Source organism: Echinops telfairi, unplaced genomic scaffold (assembly GCF_000313985.2).
Source record: "Echinops telfairi isolate 266 unplaced genomic scaffold, ASM31398v2 ScPeMD7_5868;HRSCAF=6743_1, whole genome shotgun sequence".
NCBI lineage: Eukaryota > Metazoa > Chordata > Mammalia > Afrosoricida > Tenrecidae > Echinops > Echinops telfairi.
In genome coordinates this window covers 10,452,435-10,470,702 of record NW_022109768.1, presented here as the reverse complement: position 1 = coordinate 10,470,702, position 18,268 = coordinate 10,452,435, and the positions used below count along the sequence as shown (strand labels likewise).

At 42.6% G+C, this 18,268-nt stretch overlaps 1 protein-coding gene and 1 pseudogene across 2 annotated transcripts in view; both read right to left on the bottom strand.

Moving 5' to 3' along the window:
- PRMT9 (protein arginine methyltransferase 9) overlaps window positions 1-11,135 on the bottom strand; it is a 35,893-nt gene extending 24,758 nt beyond the window's left edge. Inside the window, exons 1-6 of one of the 2 annotated variants that reach the window (XM_004708755.2) lie at window positions 10,813-11,135; window positions 9,809-9,957; window positions 6,714-6,950; window positions 6,043-6,207; window positions 4,497-4,599; window positions 3,614-3,720 (exon numbers count right to left, since the gene is read on the bottom strand). In XM_004708755.2, coding sequence (XP_004708812.1) covers window positions 3,614-3,720; window positions 4,497-4,599; window positions 6,043-6,207; window positions 6,714-6,950; window positions 9,809-9,957; window positions 10,813-11,001 — 950 coding nt within the window. In that variant the 5' untranslated portion in view covers window positions 11,002-11,135. Of the gene's footprint in view, window positions 1-3,613; window positions 3,721-4,496; window positions 4,600-6,042; window positions 6,208-6,713; window positions 6,951-9,808; window positions 9,958-10,812 lie in introns of those variants that run through there. The other variant, XM_045295795.1, reaches the window with a different exon arrangement.
- A 1,540-nt stretch (window positions 11,136-12,675) lies between these two features.
- LOC101658051 lies at window positions 12,676-13,869 on the bottom strand (annotated as a pseudogene).
- Window positions 13,870-18,268: the final 4,399 nt, after the last annotated feature.

Sequence of the window (18,268 nt, the reverse complement as noted above, 5' to 3'; positions counted from 1 at the left end):
TTACTGAGGGGTGTCAATCAAGTCACCCCCCTTTGTTTCCTTGTGGATATGGTCCACTGAAAGACAAAAACCACATCTTCATCAAAGCAATTCCTCTGTGTACCAGAGTAAGCCATCCCAGAAGCAGGAAAATAGAGAATTCCCAGGACCATGAAGGAAAAAGAGCCAGGAGCGGAGCACGTTTGAGATCCCTGATTGAAGGGGCAGAGGCAGCAGACACCTTGCCATATTGAGACTGGAGGCGGAAACAGGGAGACCAGGAGACGGAGTAGAGGTACAGCACAGAAACCGAAACTGGGAGGCAGAGCGATGGGCAGGCTTCCTGACCCATGAAGGCAGAGGTCAAAGGACACAAAGCGGAAAGGCTGTGGACTAGAGTGACTTGGCTGTCAGCTGAGGAGAGGCATTGCTGTGGACCAATGACTAACTGGTAAACTTTCCTAAGCACCCCCCATGATTTTGAGTACTCCCTGGTGTCTGTGTAGCAGTTGCAATGGATTATCAAACCAGCAGAGAAGTAGTGTTCCTGGAGGAATGGCTGATGGAGGTTGGAACATGTTTGATGTCTGTCCCTTGGCAAAAGGCCCTGGGCTGGTGAAGGGATGGATTCTCCTCCCTTGTATAGCCACAAGTCAGAGGTGGCCTCCACACAATTTTGCACCTTTTCATCCTGGTTTACTATTTGTTCTCTCCCTTTATTTATACTATCTTTTACCAAACGGAATGGAACTCTGGTAGTACAGGGCTGCAATCGCATGGTTGGCAGTTCAAAATCACCAATAACTCCTCGGGAGAAAGACTGGGGGTTCTACTTCCGTAAATAGTTAGTCTGGGAAACCCACAGGGGGTCACTATGAGTCAGTATGGCATGGCAATAAGTAGGTCACCTGATGGAAGTTTTCAAATTTTTTTTTTAGTTTTCCACTTTTATGGCATCAAATTTCTCAACCTCTTATGATCTTTCAACCGCTTTGCTTTGAAACAGTTTCGTCAACTAATGATTTTTCTTCAAACATACATCTTTATGTGGAATTAAAAGACCTAATTTTTTTCCTGTATAAATTATACCATCTCCATTTACTCAATAGTTGAACCTTTTTTCCTGATGATCTGAAATTACCACTTTTATAACATACTAAATCTGTATAAATTCAAGGATCTGTATCTACATTATTGTACACCACTGATTTATTTTTCTATTTCTATATATTACTGTTTTTCAGTCTCTAAAGAGGTAGCTTTCTTTTTGTTTTTTAATATCTATAAAAAACCCCACAATTTTCTTGCTGCATTTGCTCTTTCAGATGGGTACTATATTCAGCTAGTCCAAATGAGAATTTTCATCATACTGTTGCAAATGTTTCTACCAGATAAAACAAAAATATTCATCCATATGCTTTTTCATAGTCCTCAACCTGCACTGTTGAGCTTTGCAAAAATATACTGGACTTCGCTCACACAGGCCTACTCAGTCAAACTGTACAGCGTTTTTATCTCTGCAACAGCTCCTCCGGCCTTCTGTTGCACAGCCACACACTGTTTTGCTATAGAAATGAATTATGAAGGAGTCCTTTCTCAAAATGGTAAATACCAGTCACTTCCTGTTTTGCTTAGCAAATTATGAGTGGTCTTCCTATAGAATACAATGAGGGCAGAGTCTAGAGTTAGGCTACAAGAATTCCAGAAAACATAAACTATATATTCTAGGAGGCAATTAAGTGATGTATCTCGTTGAAAACTGAAATATGCACATACTCTTTAACTTAGTAATTTCTCTGTACTGGATTTATCTCAAGAAAATAATCAAGATAAAGCTACAAAGATGCAGGTACAGGGAATTCATCCTTAACTTTAAAATAAAAGTAGAAAACTCAAATTCTAAAATCTGAGAACCACGAAACTGATAAAAACCGTGAAGTAAATCTATTAACAAGGAGCCCTGGTGGCCGAATGCATACATGTTGGGCTGGGAACCACAAGGTCAGCAATTCAAAACCACCGCTGCTCCACGGGAGAAAGAGGAGGCTTTCCACACCTGTGAAGAGTTTTACTCTCAGAAACCCATAGTCCTATAGGATCACCACGAGTCAGAATCAACTCAGTGGCAGTGAGTTTAAATCTATTAACATGGAGTTGCCACCCGCTGAGTCAGCCTGGCTCTGTCCTCCACAGGCTGCAGGCCGTCTGTGGAGCGTCTCTGAGGGACACAGCTGAGGGGTCCTCGGGTAAGAGGACCAGGAGCAGGGAGCATGGGAAAGAGACTTTTGAATCCTCCAGAAGAGTCTGGAAATGAACTCCATTTTCACCTGATGCCTTCACTGAGAGAAGCCCTAAAGACTCTTGGCCGATAGTCGGTTTTATTTGGTCTCCATGATCCTGTGACTGGAAAGTGCGACCCACTTTTGACCTTGAAGAAGTGGGGGAAGAACCTAGGACTCTGTGTATTTGTCAAGTGGAGTCTTTAGTAGTAATTGTCCGGCCCCTCCCAACACACTTCTAACGCGTTCCCTTCCTCTGGTCTACAACCAGCTACCAGTAACGTATCTCCCTCAATACAGTAACATCTGGGGTCTTAAAGGCTTGAAGTTAAACAAGCAGCCATCTAGCAGAGAAGCAACAGCCCACATGGAAGAAGCACACCAGCCTGTGTGATCATGAGGTGCCAATGGGTTCAGGTAACAGCCCTCAGGAGACCCAAAACAAACATATTGTTGAGAATGTGGGGATTTGAAGCAGAGACCCAAAACCCATCTGTAGAAAATGGGACACCCCTCACAGAAGGTTCCTAAGGGAGGGATGAGACAAACAGGGTGAAATATAGCACTGATGAAACACATACTATTCCTCTGGTTCCTTGAGTCACCCCCACTATCATGACCCCAGTCCTGACTTTCACTGAGGGCTAGGCTGGAGCATGTACACAGGTACAGATAAGAGCTCAGGACACATGGAATCTGGGTCAGCTAAACCCCTCAGGAATGGAAGAGGGAGTAGCAATACCAGGAGGATAGGGGAAAGGTGGAGAGAAAAGAAACTGCAGGGGAAGGGAGATAACAGTCCGTGTAAGATATGAAAATAATAATGTATAATTTATCAAAGGGCCACAAAAATGGGGAGGGGAGAGGGAGAGTAAAAAGAGGGGCTGATACCAAGAGCTCACATAGAATGTAGACGTTTAGAAAATGATGGCAACATATGCACAAATATGCTTGGTACACTGATGTATGGATTGTTGTAAGAGCTGGAAGAGCCCCCAGTAAAATGATCTTTAAAAAGTTAAGATAGAATAACCCCCTCTCTGAAGGCCGGACAACAGAAAAGTGGGTGACAGGAGACATCAGTCAGTGTAAGACATGAAAAATAATAACAATTTATAAATTATCAAGGGCTCGTGAGGGTGGGGGGGAGGGGTAAAATGAGGAGTTGATACCAAGGGCTCAAGTAGAAAGAAAATGTTTCGAGAATGATGAGGGCTACAAATGTACAAATGTGCTTGACACAATGGATGGATGTAAGGATTGTGGTAAGAGTTGTAGGAGTCCCCAATAAAATGATTTGTTAAAGAAAATAAATAAATTACTGTTTTTAGTATATTATTTAAATCGTCACTCACCTATGATGTCTTCGTATCTCTGCACATTCCACTGCTATCCCAAATATAACAGCACTTGCCGGTATAACTTTCCCATACTTCTCACAATTATCATCTTCACCTGTGGACTGAAAAATTATACCATTATTTGTATATAAAACGTATAACAGGCTTAATTAGAAAGAAAACAACAACTTTCAAACAGTGAGGATAAGCTGGGTTGTTTTCCTTTTATTCCTTTTCTTTTCATTGCTACGTATGAAATTTTTAAAATAAGAAAGGATGAGAGGAAAGGAGGAAACTAAAATAAGCTTGCTAAGAATGAGAGGCTATTGGGTATGATTCTAACTGAGAGACCCAAATCATAAAACCACACTACAACTTGTCCTTCAGTAAATTCTACCTCCTGGCAGCTCCTCTGTATGAAGTAGGGCTTTCAACAACCCATTTTTCAGAAGCAAATCACCAGCCCTCAAGCCCTTTCTTCCAAGGAGCTTCAAAGGAGACTCAAATAACTCAGCTTTCAGCTAGCAAGTGAGCAATTAACCATGCCAATCAAATGCCACCACAAAGCCTTTTGTAACTTAACACAAATACAAGCAAGGAGAACTATGCAATTGAAAGGACCTCTCTCTCAAAACTACTCACGGATGTCACAATTTAACCTAAATTAACAAAAATTAACCTCATTTTTTTAATTCCTTACGGAGTATTTTTTGCCAATCTACCTCATCTGGGCATACAAATATACATGTTCTTAAATGATTTTTGCATGGATTTCCTTCCAAATACACAGTATACACCCTAATGGTAGGAAATATATTTCATACTGCTTTGTAAATACACTTGGGTTTCAATTAATATCTATTCAAATAATGGATGCTTAAAGTGTTTTCATGCTTACCTTTGGCTGTAAAAGTAAATTTTCCCATGCATGTATCAAACTCTCCACAATTCCTTCTCCAAATAAACCTGCATCGACAGTTTCTGTTACAACTAGGGACACTCTATAGAATGATTTTTTAAAGATATATGTAAGTACAATGGCATGCTACTATACAAAGATGTCAAAGCTAAGAGAGGAGAAAAAGGAAGAGCATATTATAGAAACCGTCAATATGTAAATTTTTTTCTAATACAATTCCTTTTTCATTTCCAAATCTGAACCTCATGTTCCCTGTGCTCCCTTCTCCACTCACTCCTTCTCCTTATGTGTGGGGCACATCACTTTTCGTTAAAATTAGTTCATACCCATTACTTTTATCAGCTTCCCTCCTTAATGTTGGACTTCCACATTGCAATAATCTATTTTTTACAACCCCCCCTTTTTTTTTTTCACTTAAAGAGCACATTTTTTAAGTCTTAAAAAGTCAAAGACACAGATAAATCATCATCAGAGAGAGGCTACTAGCAAGATGAGTTATCTTTCTCGCTTCTCATTTTCCTTGACCTAACAACATCTAATGTAGGGTAAGCAGTCCTCTCAAACTTTATCCTCCATCTTCTATGACAATGGTGTTACCAGTGTTTCCCTCCACTAGGCTGCCTTCTTCTGTCACGGCTCTTGCTTTTCTTACTAGCTTGGGTCTTCATGCAAGCCTAGTCCACAGTCCCTTCTCGTTGCTTTTCTGATCTCGCCCTGTTCTGAATGCCTTTAACACCTATTGCAAGTCTCATTTGAGTTCTTAAAAGATAAAGTTCACTCAATATACCTTATCTTCCTATGTAGACTACGGGAACGTCAAGGGCAAGAACTATTTTGATATAACACACACCTAAATCCACTATTATGCATACAGAAAAATTTAATATTTAAGATAGCATGCACTGAGAACATGGAAGGTATTTCAAACCACCTAAACATCTTGAAGCCTAAAGATTTGCTCAAGGTCAAATTAATTAGTACCAAAGTCTTAATGGGTATCCCTAACTCTGGATTCAATGCCAATACACCTTCATAAAGACTGCAGATTAAAATTCTGCATCATGAGAAAATGCAGATTAAGGTCATTTTGATTCAGAACAGTGTTTAGCTTTATGAAATAGGTATAATACCTGCTGTAACAATCTAAGAGGATCTCTTCCATGAGAACAAATGTAACGAATATTGAGTTAATCAAGGGAATTTGCTAAATGTCAAGTTTACTTTAAAAAATTTTTTTAAAGAATACAACATTGGTTTTAATTGCAATACTTTTTAATGTCCAAACCACTAAATTGCATGATATGTGAATTATATATCAATAAAACTGTTAAAATTTAAGTAAGTAAAAATATGCATAATATAAAAGAAAAAAAAAGAATACAACCTATTATGAAAATCTGCTGTATGCTAAAATAAGCGTTTAACCTTTTTGTCTCAACTAGAAGTTAGAAATGTGAATTCTGGTTTTTGTTTTTTTAATAAAATGTTGAATGGCAGACACTGAAATTAATTTATATTGCAATACCTTTGAGGAATGTGTTTTGGAATCTCTATGTCAAGTGACTTCATGTGCAAGAGCTTGATCTCTTCCATCTTGTTTGCTGCCAGCACATCGCAGGCCAGTTCATACATGGTCTTGGACAACTCACAGGCAAACACGGGATGTGCACCAGCTTTCTTAGCAAACATACTACAAAAGGGGGAAAAAATGCACCATCAAGAAGACAACATCCAGAATGTTTATCAAATAGAATTATGATGTTTAAAGATAGGGTTTTTAATAATTAATTAATCCAAGCACTATTCGTTCCATATTGAAATAAAGGGGGGGATAATATTCTTGTCCAAAAGCACATCATACAATAAATCATAACACCACCACACAACTAAGAAAACAAAACAGGCATGAAGAAGACAAATAGTACTTAACTTAGAAAACTACACTCCACACTGGAAATAGTGCAAAAATTATTCTTAAAAATCATTATTCAAAAATGCAGTAACAATCACTCCAAAATTGTCTTAGCACTTCTGTGCAGTTACAATGAGAAATACAACAATAATCATGCATGTATAACCTTACCAATGTTATGAGAAGAAATAAAACTTTTAATTTCAGATCTCATTGTTCAATTGCCTATTTGATTAAAAAGTACAGTTATATGTATATAAAATTAAAAGGCAATTACAACAAACCTTAGTATTCCAGTTCCTGTCCCAATGTCCAAAACACTTTTATATCCCGCATGAACTGCCTTTTGGATTGCTGCATTATAAATCATATTCCTCTTGGTATCATTGAGCATAATAAAGTGCCAACGTTCTACCAACCAATTTGCAACACGATAAAAATTCTCCTTTGCATCGTTGAAATCAGGGTTTAGCTTCACTGCTTTGTGAAAATACCCAGCTGCTTCATCTCTAAAGCCCATTCTAGAATAAAAAGTGACAAAGACAAAAGATTCAGCTCTGCTATCAAGTGCACTACCTCTCTCTGTTCATGCCACTGATCTGGCTTGGCAACCCCTCACCAGCATCCCAAATTCTACCAAACCTCTTTTGGGAGGTCTTCAGGTAGCACTGCAATCCTCAATGACTGTCTTTTCTAAACTCCTGCTATACTGAACATATGCCAGAACATTAACAAATGCTTGATTAAAAACTATTATTGTACCAAAGTAAAAGCACCAACGCTCTCTGGAAACCATGCTCACTATAACACTAAGAGCATGTACACTGGACAGATAAGAGTTGGAAACACAGGGAATCCAGGACAGATAAGCCCCTCAAGACCAATAACGAGAGTAGTGATACCAGGAAGGTAGGGGGATGGTGAAGGGAGAAAGTGGGAACTGATCACAATGATCAGTGTATAACCCAACCCCTCCAAGGGGAAGAACAACAGAAAAGTGGGTGAAGAAAGACAGTGGTCTGTGTAAGATATGAAACTAATAATAATTTATGGATTATCAAGGGTTCATGATGGAGGGAGGGTTGGAGAAGGAGGAAAAAATAAGGAACTGATACCAAGGGCTCAAACACAAAGAAAATGTTTTTAAAATGATTGCAACATATGTACAAATGTGCTTGACACAATGGATGGATGGATGGATGGTTTTAAGAGCTGTAAAAGCCCCCAATAAAATTATTTACAAAAAAAACAAAAAACAACTGAGCTAAAAAAACAGTTGTGTACTTATTATAGTGCTTCATAAGGCTCTTGAAGCATTTGGTCTACTTTTAAGAATCAGGCTGTTATGCATTACAGGTGTGGATTAAAGGGCAAAAAGTGATATTCTGAAACTTGGAAACTCTAAAAAGGGGGCAACACTGTAATAAGAGGCAATGATCATGTATCAACATTCCTCCTACCTCGATAATATTCTAAATTCTGTACCAGTGACTGGGTTAATGATACTATTATTAGAATTAATAAAGGCACCATGGAAGTCACGTATAATATCCCTCAATAAACCGATAATGCTGCCAATAAATGGAACAGGAATATAAGGATATATACCACAGGTATATGTGTGGATTTTGAGCTTGCACTCAACTGAGTAACTAACCTAACAAAAACCAGCTCTTAGGATGCAATGCTAATCAATACTTACCCTTATGGAGGCATCACGGAAGATAAAGATGCTGTATCAACGTGTGGTAAAGTAATCAGATGGTGCCCAGCTAGCGGAGAAAACAGTGTATGGGATTCTAAATGCTTGTCTTAAAACAGCATCTAGGCAGCCATCTAAGAGAGGTGACAGCTAAGCCCACACAGAAGCACATCGGCCTGTGTGATCCAAAGACAGTGAATAATAAAATCCAAAACCAAAGAGAAATGTATTAGAGCTTAAATTCTAAGCACCAGATTTACAGAAGGCTGTGTATGAATGACAATGAAAGCCCAAAATCATTTGCAGAGACCCCACTGGGAATAAGTCTCCACTGAGCATCTTCAGGTCATTGACCAGGGATGGGAAAAGCTTACCCACAAAATACAACAGAAAGGAATTATTACAGATACAGTTAAGTTAAAATTTAACACATTATCATTTATTTTTTCCTTTTAATCTATTCCTAATTTGTTCCATTTTTTTATTATGTGTGGCTTTCTTTTGGATTAAAAAAATTAATCAGTGTCATTGAGCAAGTTACATAGAGAACTGTTAAATGAAAACCTAATCTGTTAAGTAAACTTTCACTGAAAGCCCAAGTTTTTAAAAAAGGCAATGGTCACATCAAAGGAGTTTTAAAGTTTAAATTAAAAACTGACATTTATATATGTTATGTTTATATTATTTCTTGATGGCATAGTGATTAAAGTGCTTGGCTTTAACCAAAAGGTGAGCAGTTTGGACCCATCAGTGGCTCCACAGGAGAGATGCAGGGGTCTGCTTGCATAAAGATTTACCAGCCTTGGGAACCCTGTGGGGCACTTCTACTCTGTCCCATAGGCTGACTGAGTTGGCTGAGTTGGAACGGACTCAGCAGTGCAGGATTAGTTTTAGATTTTCACTTTATTAAGTCCACTAGAAGACCTACAGAAACTTGGACCTGGCTTCCTCCACACTTTGCCTGCCCTGTGTGTCTTTTCCGTTTGCTGATCTTGTGCTGTCCTTTCACTGTAATCATCCATAGTCCTAAATAGGGCTACACTGATGAACCTTGTGGACAAGTTATCCAAACTAGGGATGATCTTGAGGAAACCCAGCATAACAGCTTAAACTATGATTGTCAAATTCCTTCTTTTGCTTGCTCTCATATATTTTCCTCACCAGGTGGCACAGTACTAATCACTGTCAACAGAAAGTGCTAGAGAGGAGTGGCAGGAAAATAGAGCTGGCTTCCTGGTTCAAGGGTGCTCAGGACTGCTCCAGGACCAGGTACCAGCAATATTCGTGGCCAGCAGCTTTCCCCAGCACTACCCAACTGGGCAGTTTTGTACTGGACTCCCTCCAGTGAGCCACCTCCTGGTGTAGTTCTCCGTTGTACCCAGAGGGCACATTTCTCTGCCATCCTATAAAACACAGCTCAGCCCTGTAGTGGAGGCTCTTCATTGGATGCTTCCTCTCAGCCCTAAGGGCAATGGCTGCTACAGTATATTGTATAACAAAACTGCTAAGCCATAACATATTTGATAGTCCTATTTTAAAATCTTTTTACTTACTAGGTAACCTCTCATTTCTCCAACCTTTGGTGGTACTTAGTTTTTTTTATGTTAAAATGTCCCCAAATGACTATATGATTTGTTCCTGATAATTCTGAACAAGCAATACTGAAATCATTCAAACCTGAAGAGATGTTCTCCCATACTATTGCAAATCACTTCATCATCAGGCAACAGCTCCAAGGCCTGCTCGTAGCAACCAAGTAAGTCTTGTATGCGACTGAGGGCATAAAGCTCCTCAGCCCATTTGAAGAGCGTATACTGAAAAGTTTCCTTTATAAAAAAGAAAAACAAAACCTGAGCATTCATCAGTAACATAAAAGAGGGAACAATTTACAAAGCTGGTTCAATTTTCTACTTACCGATACTGAATAATCGACTGCCTTAAATTTTATTTAGCTTTTCATAAGCACTGTTTGCTGTGTAAACAAATGTGTGAATGAACGCTACCACTTATTTGGCAATAATATGTAGAGATGAAACAGTTTGACTCAAGCATTCTCAGCTGGCAACTCTCTCCATCCTGAGTATGTCGCAAACAACCGGATCGCTGAAGCTGAAAGGCTGCACCTTGGAATGATTGGTACTTTGAACTAAACTGCAAACTTGATTCAATTACACAAACCCACCACATTCCTTCTAAATCCATCATAGGCGTGTGCACAGGGAGGCAGGCGTGAGTTTGGACGGGCTGCTGGGGGGTGGGACGAACAGCGGTCTCCCGTGCTCCCGTGCGACACAAAGAACCTTGGTTTTTGGAGTGAGATGCGAGCTTTGAAATGCAGTTGCAACCTTCGACTTTGAGGATAGAAGGTTCACGCCGGATGCATTGAAAAAGACCACAGCAAAGTCCAGTTGGGAGCCTATTGCAAGAGATGACTGCGGTGTGCAACCCAGGTGGTGAGAGTTGTTAAAAGTCTACATACTCGTATATTTCAAAGGTGAGGCGGAAAGGATTTCCGTACTCACAAGTCAAGGGGGGAATGGCAACAATAGGCCCCTCCAGCCACGAACTCTAGCACCCAGGCCTCCTTCTCCCCCACCCTTTGGGGAAAAGAAACAACAACAAAACCTCCTTTTTCCCCTTCCCAGGAAAAGACTGGAGGATCTGTCAACCAGTGACCTCACCTTCAGGTCGTCTTTGAGCTCGGGCGCCAGGCTGAGCACGAGCAGGTAGTGAGCATAGGCGGTGCCGAAGTCCTGGGCGCCCAGGCAGTGCTCTGCGCTCTGCAGGGACCGCGACACCAGCTCGTGCCGGCCCGCAGCTCCGGCGCCACCCGCGGCGCCCGGGCGAGGCCTGGGCCGCGCGTTCGGCATGGCAGTGGCCACGCTGAGCCTGCGCGGGTGGAACGGAAGGGAAAACGCTTTAGGCAGGTGCCACTGGAGCCGTCCCCTGAGGGCTCCACGGAGTACGGCCACCGAAACCTAGGAGCCAGCGCAACAAAGCTAGGCCTCGGAGCGGAGCAGGGCGCCCGCCTCCGCGCAGCGCAAGGCTCCACCTTCCCTACCAGGTGGCCGCCCCGCCCCGCACAGCACAGCCGCGCAACTACAGACGCCGGCCGCCGCGCACGCAATACGTACGTGCGCGCGCACGTCAGCACGCCGGGCCCGCCTCCTCCCAAGGAGCGGGACCTGTGCGCGTGCGCACAAGGGGGTGGGGAGCGAGGAAGCTTTAATCTGTCTGTAACGTTCTCGCTCTCCGTCTTTTTGCTCACGTGAAACGAAAGGCCTCGATCCCTGGTGGTCGGAAGGGATTGTCTGGTGTCCAGGGTGTGTGGCTTCGGCTGTAAGGCCCCACTGTGCAGACCCGGGCAGCGAGACGCTGCAGTCGCCTGTAACTGATGTGGGGAGTCGGAGGAAAGCTTTTCCGGCAGTTGTGAGGCTTAAAGAATTTGCATCCTAAATCTTACCATAGTGAATGATGGGGGGAGTGCGGAGTGGAGACCCAAAGCCCATCAGTAGGCCACTGGAGATCCCCTTGCAGAGGGGTCTCAGGGAGGAGATGAGCCTGTCAGGGTGGGATGTAACAACAATGAAAAATACAACTTTCCTCTAGTTCCTAAATGTTTCCTCCCCAATCCCACTACCATGACTCGAATTCGACCTTGCAAGTCTGGCTAGACCAGAGGATGTACACTGGTACAGATAAGAACTGAAAATACAGGGAATCCAGGGCGGATGAGCCCTACAGGACCAGTGGTGTGAGTGGCGAAACAGGGAGGGTAGAGGGAGAGTGGGTAGGAAAGAGGGAACCGATTGACCTCCTCCCTGGGGGACGGACAACAGAAAAGTGGGTGAAGGGAGACGTCGGACAGGGCAAGATATGACAAAATACCAATTTATAAACTATCAAGGGCTCATGAGGGAGGGGAGAGCGGGGAGGGAGAGGAAAAATGAGGACCTAATGTCGGGGGTTTAAGTGGAGAGAAAATGTTTTGAGAATGATGTACAAATGCGCTTTACACAATTGATGTGTGTATGGATTGTGATAAGAGTTGTATGAGCCCCTAATAAAATGATTTAAGAAAAAAGAATTTGCATCCTGATACACCAGACCTCAAAATCCATAAAGAAGTGAGATGCATTGAAAGTATGTTAGATGGTGTAGAGGAAAGGTTTTCGTGGGCATTATTGTAAATCTACCTCAAAAAAATAAATGAACAGATCTCACACAACCCTTAGGACCAACCTCATGTACAGATTAAATTCGGAGGGGACACCCTGAGAGACCACCTGACTAAGGTCACACCAACCAGTTGTGGCTTAGGTTCACACCCACGTTCCTGGACTCTTTCGTTCTCTTAGAAATAAGATTAGGGTTTACTTTGCTTTTTGGTGTGTTATCATTATTACGGCCATAATATTATGTAGAGTTTTCAGATGTGAGACCTAAGAAATAAACAGTCACTTATAAACGGAACGTGGCATAGGAATGACAGCTGAAAGAAGGCATTTTCCTCCCCCCCCCCCATCTAGTTTATTTATTGACTAAACCTTGAATAGAGAAAACACAGGTCCCTGGGGAGATCAGAGGGGGAAACATGGGGAGGGGTCACTTGTAAAACTCATGCTCCTGTTCGTCCTTCTTGATGACGGTCTTGTAGGCTTTCTCGAAGTCCCTGGGCAGAACAATGTAGCGGTTCTCTCTCATGGCCAACATTCCACTCTCCTGACGGATGGAGTTGAGATCCGCTCCAGAAATCTTATCTGGCCGGGCCACATAATCTTCCAGGTCAACCTCCTCGGACAGACTCATCTTGCTGGTGATGGTGGAGAAAATCAGTCGCTTCTGGCGGCAATCAGGGAGAGGAAATTCAATTTTACGGTCCAGGCGCCCCGGCCGCAGCAAGGCAGGATCCTGGGTGTCTGCTCTGTTCGTAGCCATGATCACCTTGACGTTAACGTTCTGGTCAAATCCATCCATTTGATTTAGCAGTTCTAGCAGGATTCTCTGCACCTCTCTGTCAGACCCCGTCTGGGCATCGAATCTATTGGTGGCAATGGCATCTATCTCGTCTATGAAGATGATGGCGGGCGCGTTCTCCTTGGCCAGGGGGAACACATCTCGGACCATGCGGGGGCCCTCACCCAGGTACTTCTGTACAAACTCGGAGCCCACGACCCGGGTAAATGCAGGTGTCGTGTGATGCGCCACAGTCTTTGCCAGCATGGTCTTACGCAGTGGGTGGGCCATACGTGAGGACGCCGCGAGGAGGGTCGATGCTGATCTGCTTGTACAGCTCAAAGTGGGTGAGAGGGAGCTCTCCGGCTTCTCGCATCACCTGTTTCTGGAGGTCCATGCCTCAGATGTCGGTGCACATCACGCCTGGCTTCTGGTCTGAGGTGAGCATCATGATGATGCTGTCGGCCTTGAGCATCACTGTGCTAGTGGAGGGCCACCGAGGCGTTGGGCTTGAGCAACTCTCCGTCGATAGTGCTCAGGATGCGCACGTTGGAGCCTGTGGTGGAGCCCACAATGGCCGTATTCTGATCCACAGCCTCCAGAAACTGTCCAATGACCAGGGGGATACTCTGGATCCGTTTCACCTCCTCCGGGGCCTGGAGGAATTCCTTCTTCAGGTTCTTCTGTTCGTCTTTGATGTACTCCTCCTGCACCTCCAAGAACTCTAACTCTTGCTGCAGTTTCTTGTCTCGGCTGTACAAGTCCTCCAGGTAAGAAGGCATTTTTGTCACTGGCATTGAACACTTTCATAGTGAATATCTGAACGCAGCACCCCCGAAAAAAGCATTCAGAAAAGGTCAGAAACCTTTAGAGAGCTGTCCACTCACCAGAAAAACTCATTGCCATCCATCCAGTCACTTCATCAGGGTCCCAGAAGGGACAAAAAGGCAAACTCAATGGGCTTGCTTCAAGAGAGTTTAGCAAAGCCACTATGTACAGGGATGAGGGAAGGTAAGGATTTAATTCGGCACCAGTTGGAAGCTATTACCACCCCAGTCCTGAAGGAAAATAAAAATGTACCACCAGAACCTCAAAAGAATTATAGCCATCGCCTACATGGAAGTGGATCTGTAGACACAGGAAAGAATTCCTTAATATTTTCTTTCCTTACCTTCCAATCTCTTAGGGGTGCCTCCTATTGGCAGAACCCAGCCCGTAGAGTGAAATGAGGGCACCTGTGGGACACAGACCCTAGAATTCAACCTCCTTCGACTGAGCAGGGCACAGAGCAGGACAATAGTTCTAGAAGAAAAATGAAAATTATCACCCTAATATCCAAGTTATGCCTCTTTTACTTTTTACTTGTTCTTTTCCTTTGTCCTCTGTAAAAACTCAAACTCACTGCCATCTAGTCAATTCTGACTCGTGGCGACCCTCTTAGACGGAGTAGAACTGTCCCCGTGGGTTTCTAGGACTGCCACTCTTGACAGGAGAATGCCTCATCTCCACCCACCACCCACCTCCCCCACACCCCACAGAGCCGCAGGTGGTTTCGAATTGCTGACTTAGCAGCTCAATGCATAACACTAAGCCACCCTGAGGCTCATTCAATGCTTATTACGGTGTTTCTGTTCAGATTCTTTTAATTTTCCATCTTTGTTATGATGAGCTTGTAGTTATCCAAATCACACACCCCTTAAATGCATCTTTCTTGCTTTAGCAAAAATGATCTAATATGTAACTCTCCTTTACAATGCCTCTTCCACACACATTGTAAACTTTGTTTTAGTTATTTATATGGAGAATTCCCTTACTCCAAATTAAATATGTAAATTGAGGATCATTTGGGGTTTCTTAGTGGCTGAAAAACAGTATTTAGTTACAGTGTCCTGGACAAGATAAAGCTGTTGTTGCCACTGCTGTTGTTCTTGTTCGTTGTGTTGAAACAGCTTCGACTCGTGGCAACCCATGTACAACAAAAAAACTGTTCCCCAAGCGTGCACCATCTTCACCACCCTTGGTATGCTTGAGCCCATTGTTGCCGCCTTTAGGCAGCTCATTTTCCAAGACATCAGACACGATTTGATTGTGATCCATAGGGTTTTCATTGTCTTAATTTCAGAAGTAGATCACTAAACCATTCTTCCTAGTCTCAAACCTTTCTACAATGGGTGACTGCTGTTATTTGAAATACCGGTGGCATAGCTTTCAGTATCATAGCAACAAGCAAGTCACCACAGTACCACACACCGACAAACAGGTGGTGTGAGATGGTTGAAGTCAATTAGAATTGAGACTTAGAAGTAAATGAGATAATTAGGATGCTGCATTAACTTCTTTTACAGCCACGTAGTAGGGGTGGGGTGGGGGGTGGAGTGGCTGGGAACTAGACTGTCCAGGTGCGGACATCCTTCTCTAATGGTAGGGATGAAAGACTTGACTTTTTAAAGACTGTCCCCTAGTGGTGGAGGTTGCACAGCACTGGGAATGTAGTTAATGATGGAATGATGTACCTAATACCCATTTAAGGAGACACTGTACCTCAGGGATTGAGAGAATTATATTGGAGCCGGACTGTCTGGATTGGAATCCTAGTCCTACTTCTTGCCCCTACCTATGTTGAACAGGCGAGGTGTGGACTAAATCATAAAAAGGAGGTCATGCAGAAATAGTAACTGAACGTTTCATTGTAGGATTTGGGTTCAGATCAAGGTTTGCTTAAACTGTTCAACCTTCCTGTTTCCCAAGCCAAAAGATACCCTCCTCTGCTTCTGTATTTGAAGCACATGCTATTACTAAGTGCCCAACACATCTGTTTAGGCAATTATTGTCGAGGTGATGGAAACAAGGGAAGCTGTGGTGTCCAGTTAATACATGTGGCAGAACTGAAGCCAGGATGCATGGTTGGCCTTCTGTCTCACTACTCAGTTAACGCCGAAGGGGTTTGGTTGAGTCCTGTTTGAAACTTAACTTGTCAGATTAAGGTCAAGCTCCTTAATGAAGCCCAGACTCCACGATTTGGCTCCCATTGGACTAACCTTTCTAAGGAGTCCTAGTGACACTGTCGTGTAAGTTTTGGACTGCTAACAGTAAAGTCGGTGGTTCAAACCCACAAGCTACTCTATGGGAGAGAGATAAGATTATCTGTCCCCATAAAGATTTATAGCCTCTGAAACCCTATAGAGTGTTGTTTTAAATTGGAATCTGTTTGAGGGCAAAATTTTGAGGGGGCTTAACTCTCCAGTCTCAACCTTGAATATTTCCTATTCCACTTTTTCCATTCACACCTTTGCTAAAGCAGTTCTTTCTCTCTCAATAACGTATTTCCCATCTTTATTGGAGCTCCCATTTATATCCCAGTTTGCCTATTTTTAAAACTCAGTTAACTGATACAGAGTTTAAGGACCCAAAGAGTTGAGAATCATATTAGAAACAAATCCTCTCATGGTTGATCCTAACCTCTCACACTCAGACGATTCCTTTGGAATACCTTCTTAGTTGCACAGCCACAAAAGACTAGGATGCTGCTCGATACTCTCCCTTAGGAAGGAAACACAGAAATAAGATGGTGCCCGGCTATCAGATAAAATAGTGTTGGGGGTCTTACAGTCCTGTCTCCAAACAAGCAGCCATCTAAGTGAGATGTCAACTAAGTCCATGTGGAAGAACCATACCATCATCAGTCACCAAAGGATTGTAAGTCATATAATTCAAAGTCAAAAAAGGGATTAATATCAGAGCCTAAATTGTGAGACTCTGGTTTGCAGAAGGCTATGGATAAGAGTGGGAGCCCAAGATACATTTTTAGGATCTACATAGGAAACAAACCTCCGGTGATCTCACTCTATCCATAATTGAGGGATGGGAGGAAAGTGGTTCCTAAACAGAGTGTATTGGAGAAATACATATGAAAGATCAAAGAGATAAACTTGATTTGAACAGTTAAAACTTTGTCAGTTGATCTCTCACTCTGATGCAAGCTGGATCTAATCTGGTTTGCAACAATTTCTGTAGAAAATGTTTTGTTTTGTTTTTATTTGTTCATATTAGGGTTCATCTCAGAGGTATTATATCACTGGGGTCACCCTCTTGAAGTTGTGTTATATGTTACTCTGTTTTTTGATGTATGAAACCCAGGATTGATGAACCTATAGGGACAGCAAGTAGAATAAGGAATTGGGGTGGGGTGGCGGAGAGGGTCGCATAATGGTAGCGTGAGGAGAGGTATAAAAGGGAGGCAATGTCAAGGAGTCCAGGAAGAAAAAGAATGTTTGGAAACTGATTGTGGTAACAATTGTACAATACTACTTGACATGGGTGAACTAGTTTGCGGTGAGGTGGCCAAACGCACCAAGATGGTAGGGATCGTGGGTAAATAAATATTGGTTCAATAATGGTGCCTCCCTCGGGAAAATGGTGAAGAAAATTGAAATCAGCCAACATGCCAAATACACTTGCTGCTTCTGTGGCAAAACCAAAACAAAGAGAGGCGCTGTGGGCATCTGGCAGTGTGGTTCCTGCATGAAAACAGTAGCTGGTGGGGCCTGGACCTACAACACCCCCTCTGCTGTCCCAGGAAAGTCCGCCATCAGAAGACTGAGGAATTGAAAGGCCAGTAGATGCTCCACTACCTGAAACCTCTTTGGCCTGTAATAAATGGTTTAATTTACATTAAAAAAAAGGGAGGAAGGAAGGATGGTTGGAAGGATGGAAGAAAGAAATCAAATCAAATACTGCATTGGGCAAACTTCTGGGAAGTTTTAAAAAGCAAATGTCTAAGGTGTACCCAATCCAAGCCATTGTCTTTTCAATTACCCACATATTCATGCAAAACCTGGACAATGAAAAAAGAAAATAATAGAATTAATATATTCAAATTGTGATGTTGATAAAAATTAATGAATATCCTGTCGATTGAATGCAACTAGAATGCTTCCATCTTTGGTTATGTTCTCTAAAGAAACAAAACCATCAACGTTTAAATGTATAAATGGTCCATGTGGTTATAGAGGTTGACAAGTCCCCAAACCCCGGATCAGACATCAGAATTGATGATCACAAGATCAGTCAGGCAGGCTGCAGTCTACTAGCTCACAGGCGGTTGAAGTTGAGAATCCAAGATAAGCAGGCAATAAGGCAGGCTTCTAGGTCAAGTTCAAAAACTAGAGGTCAGATGATGAC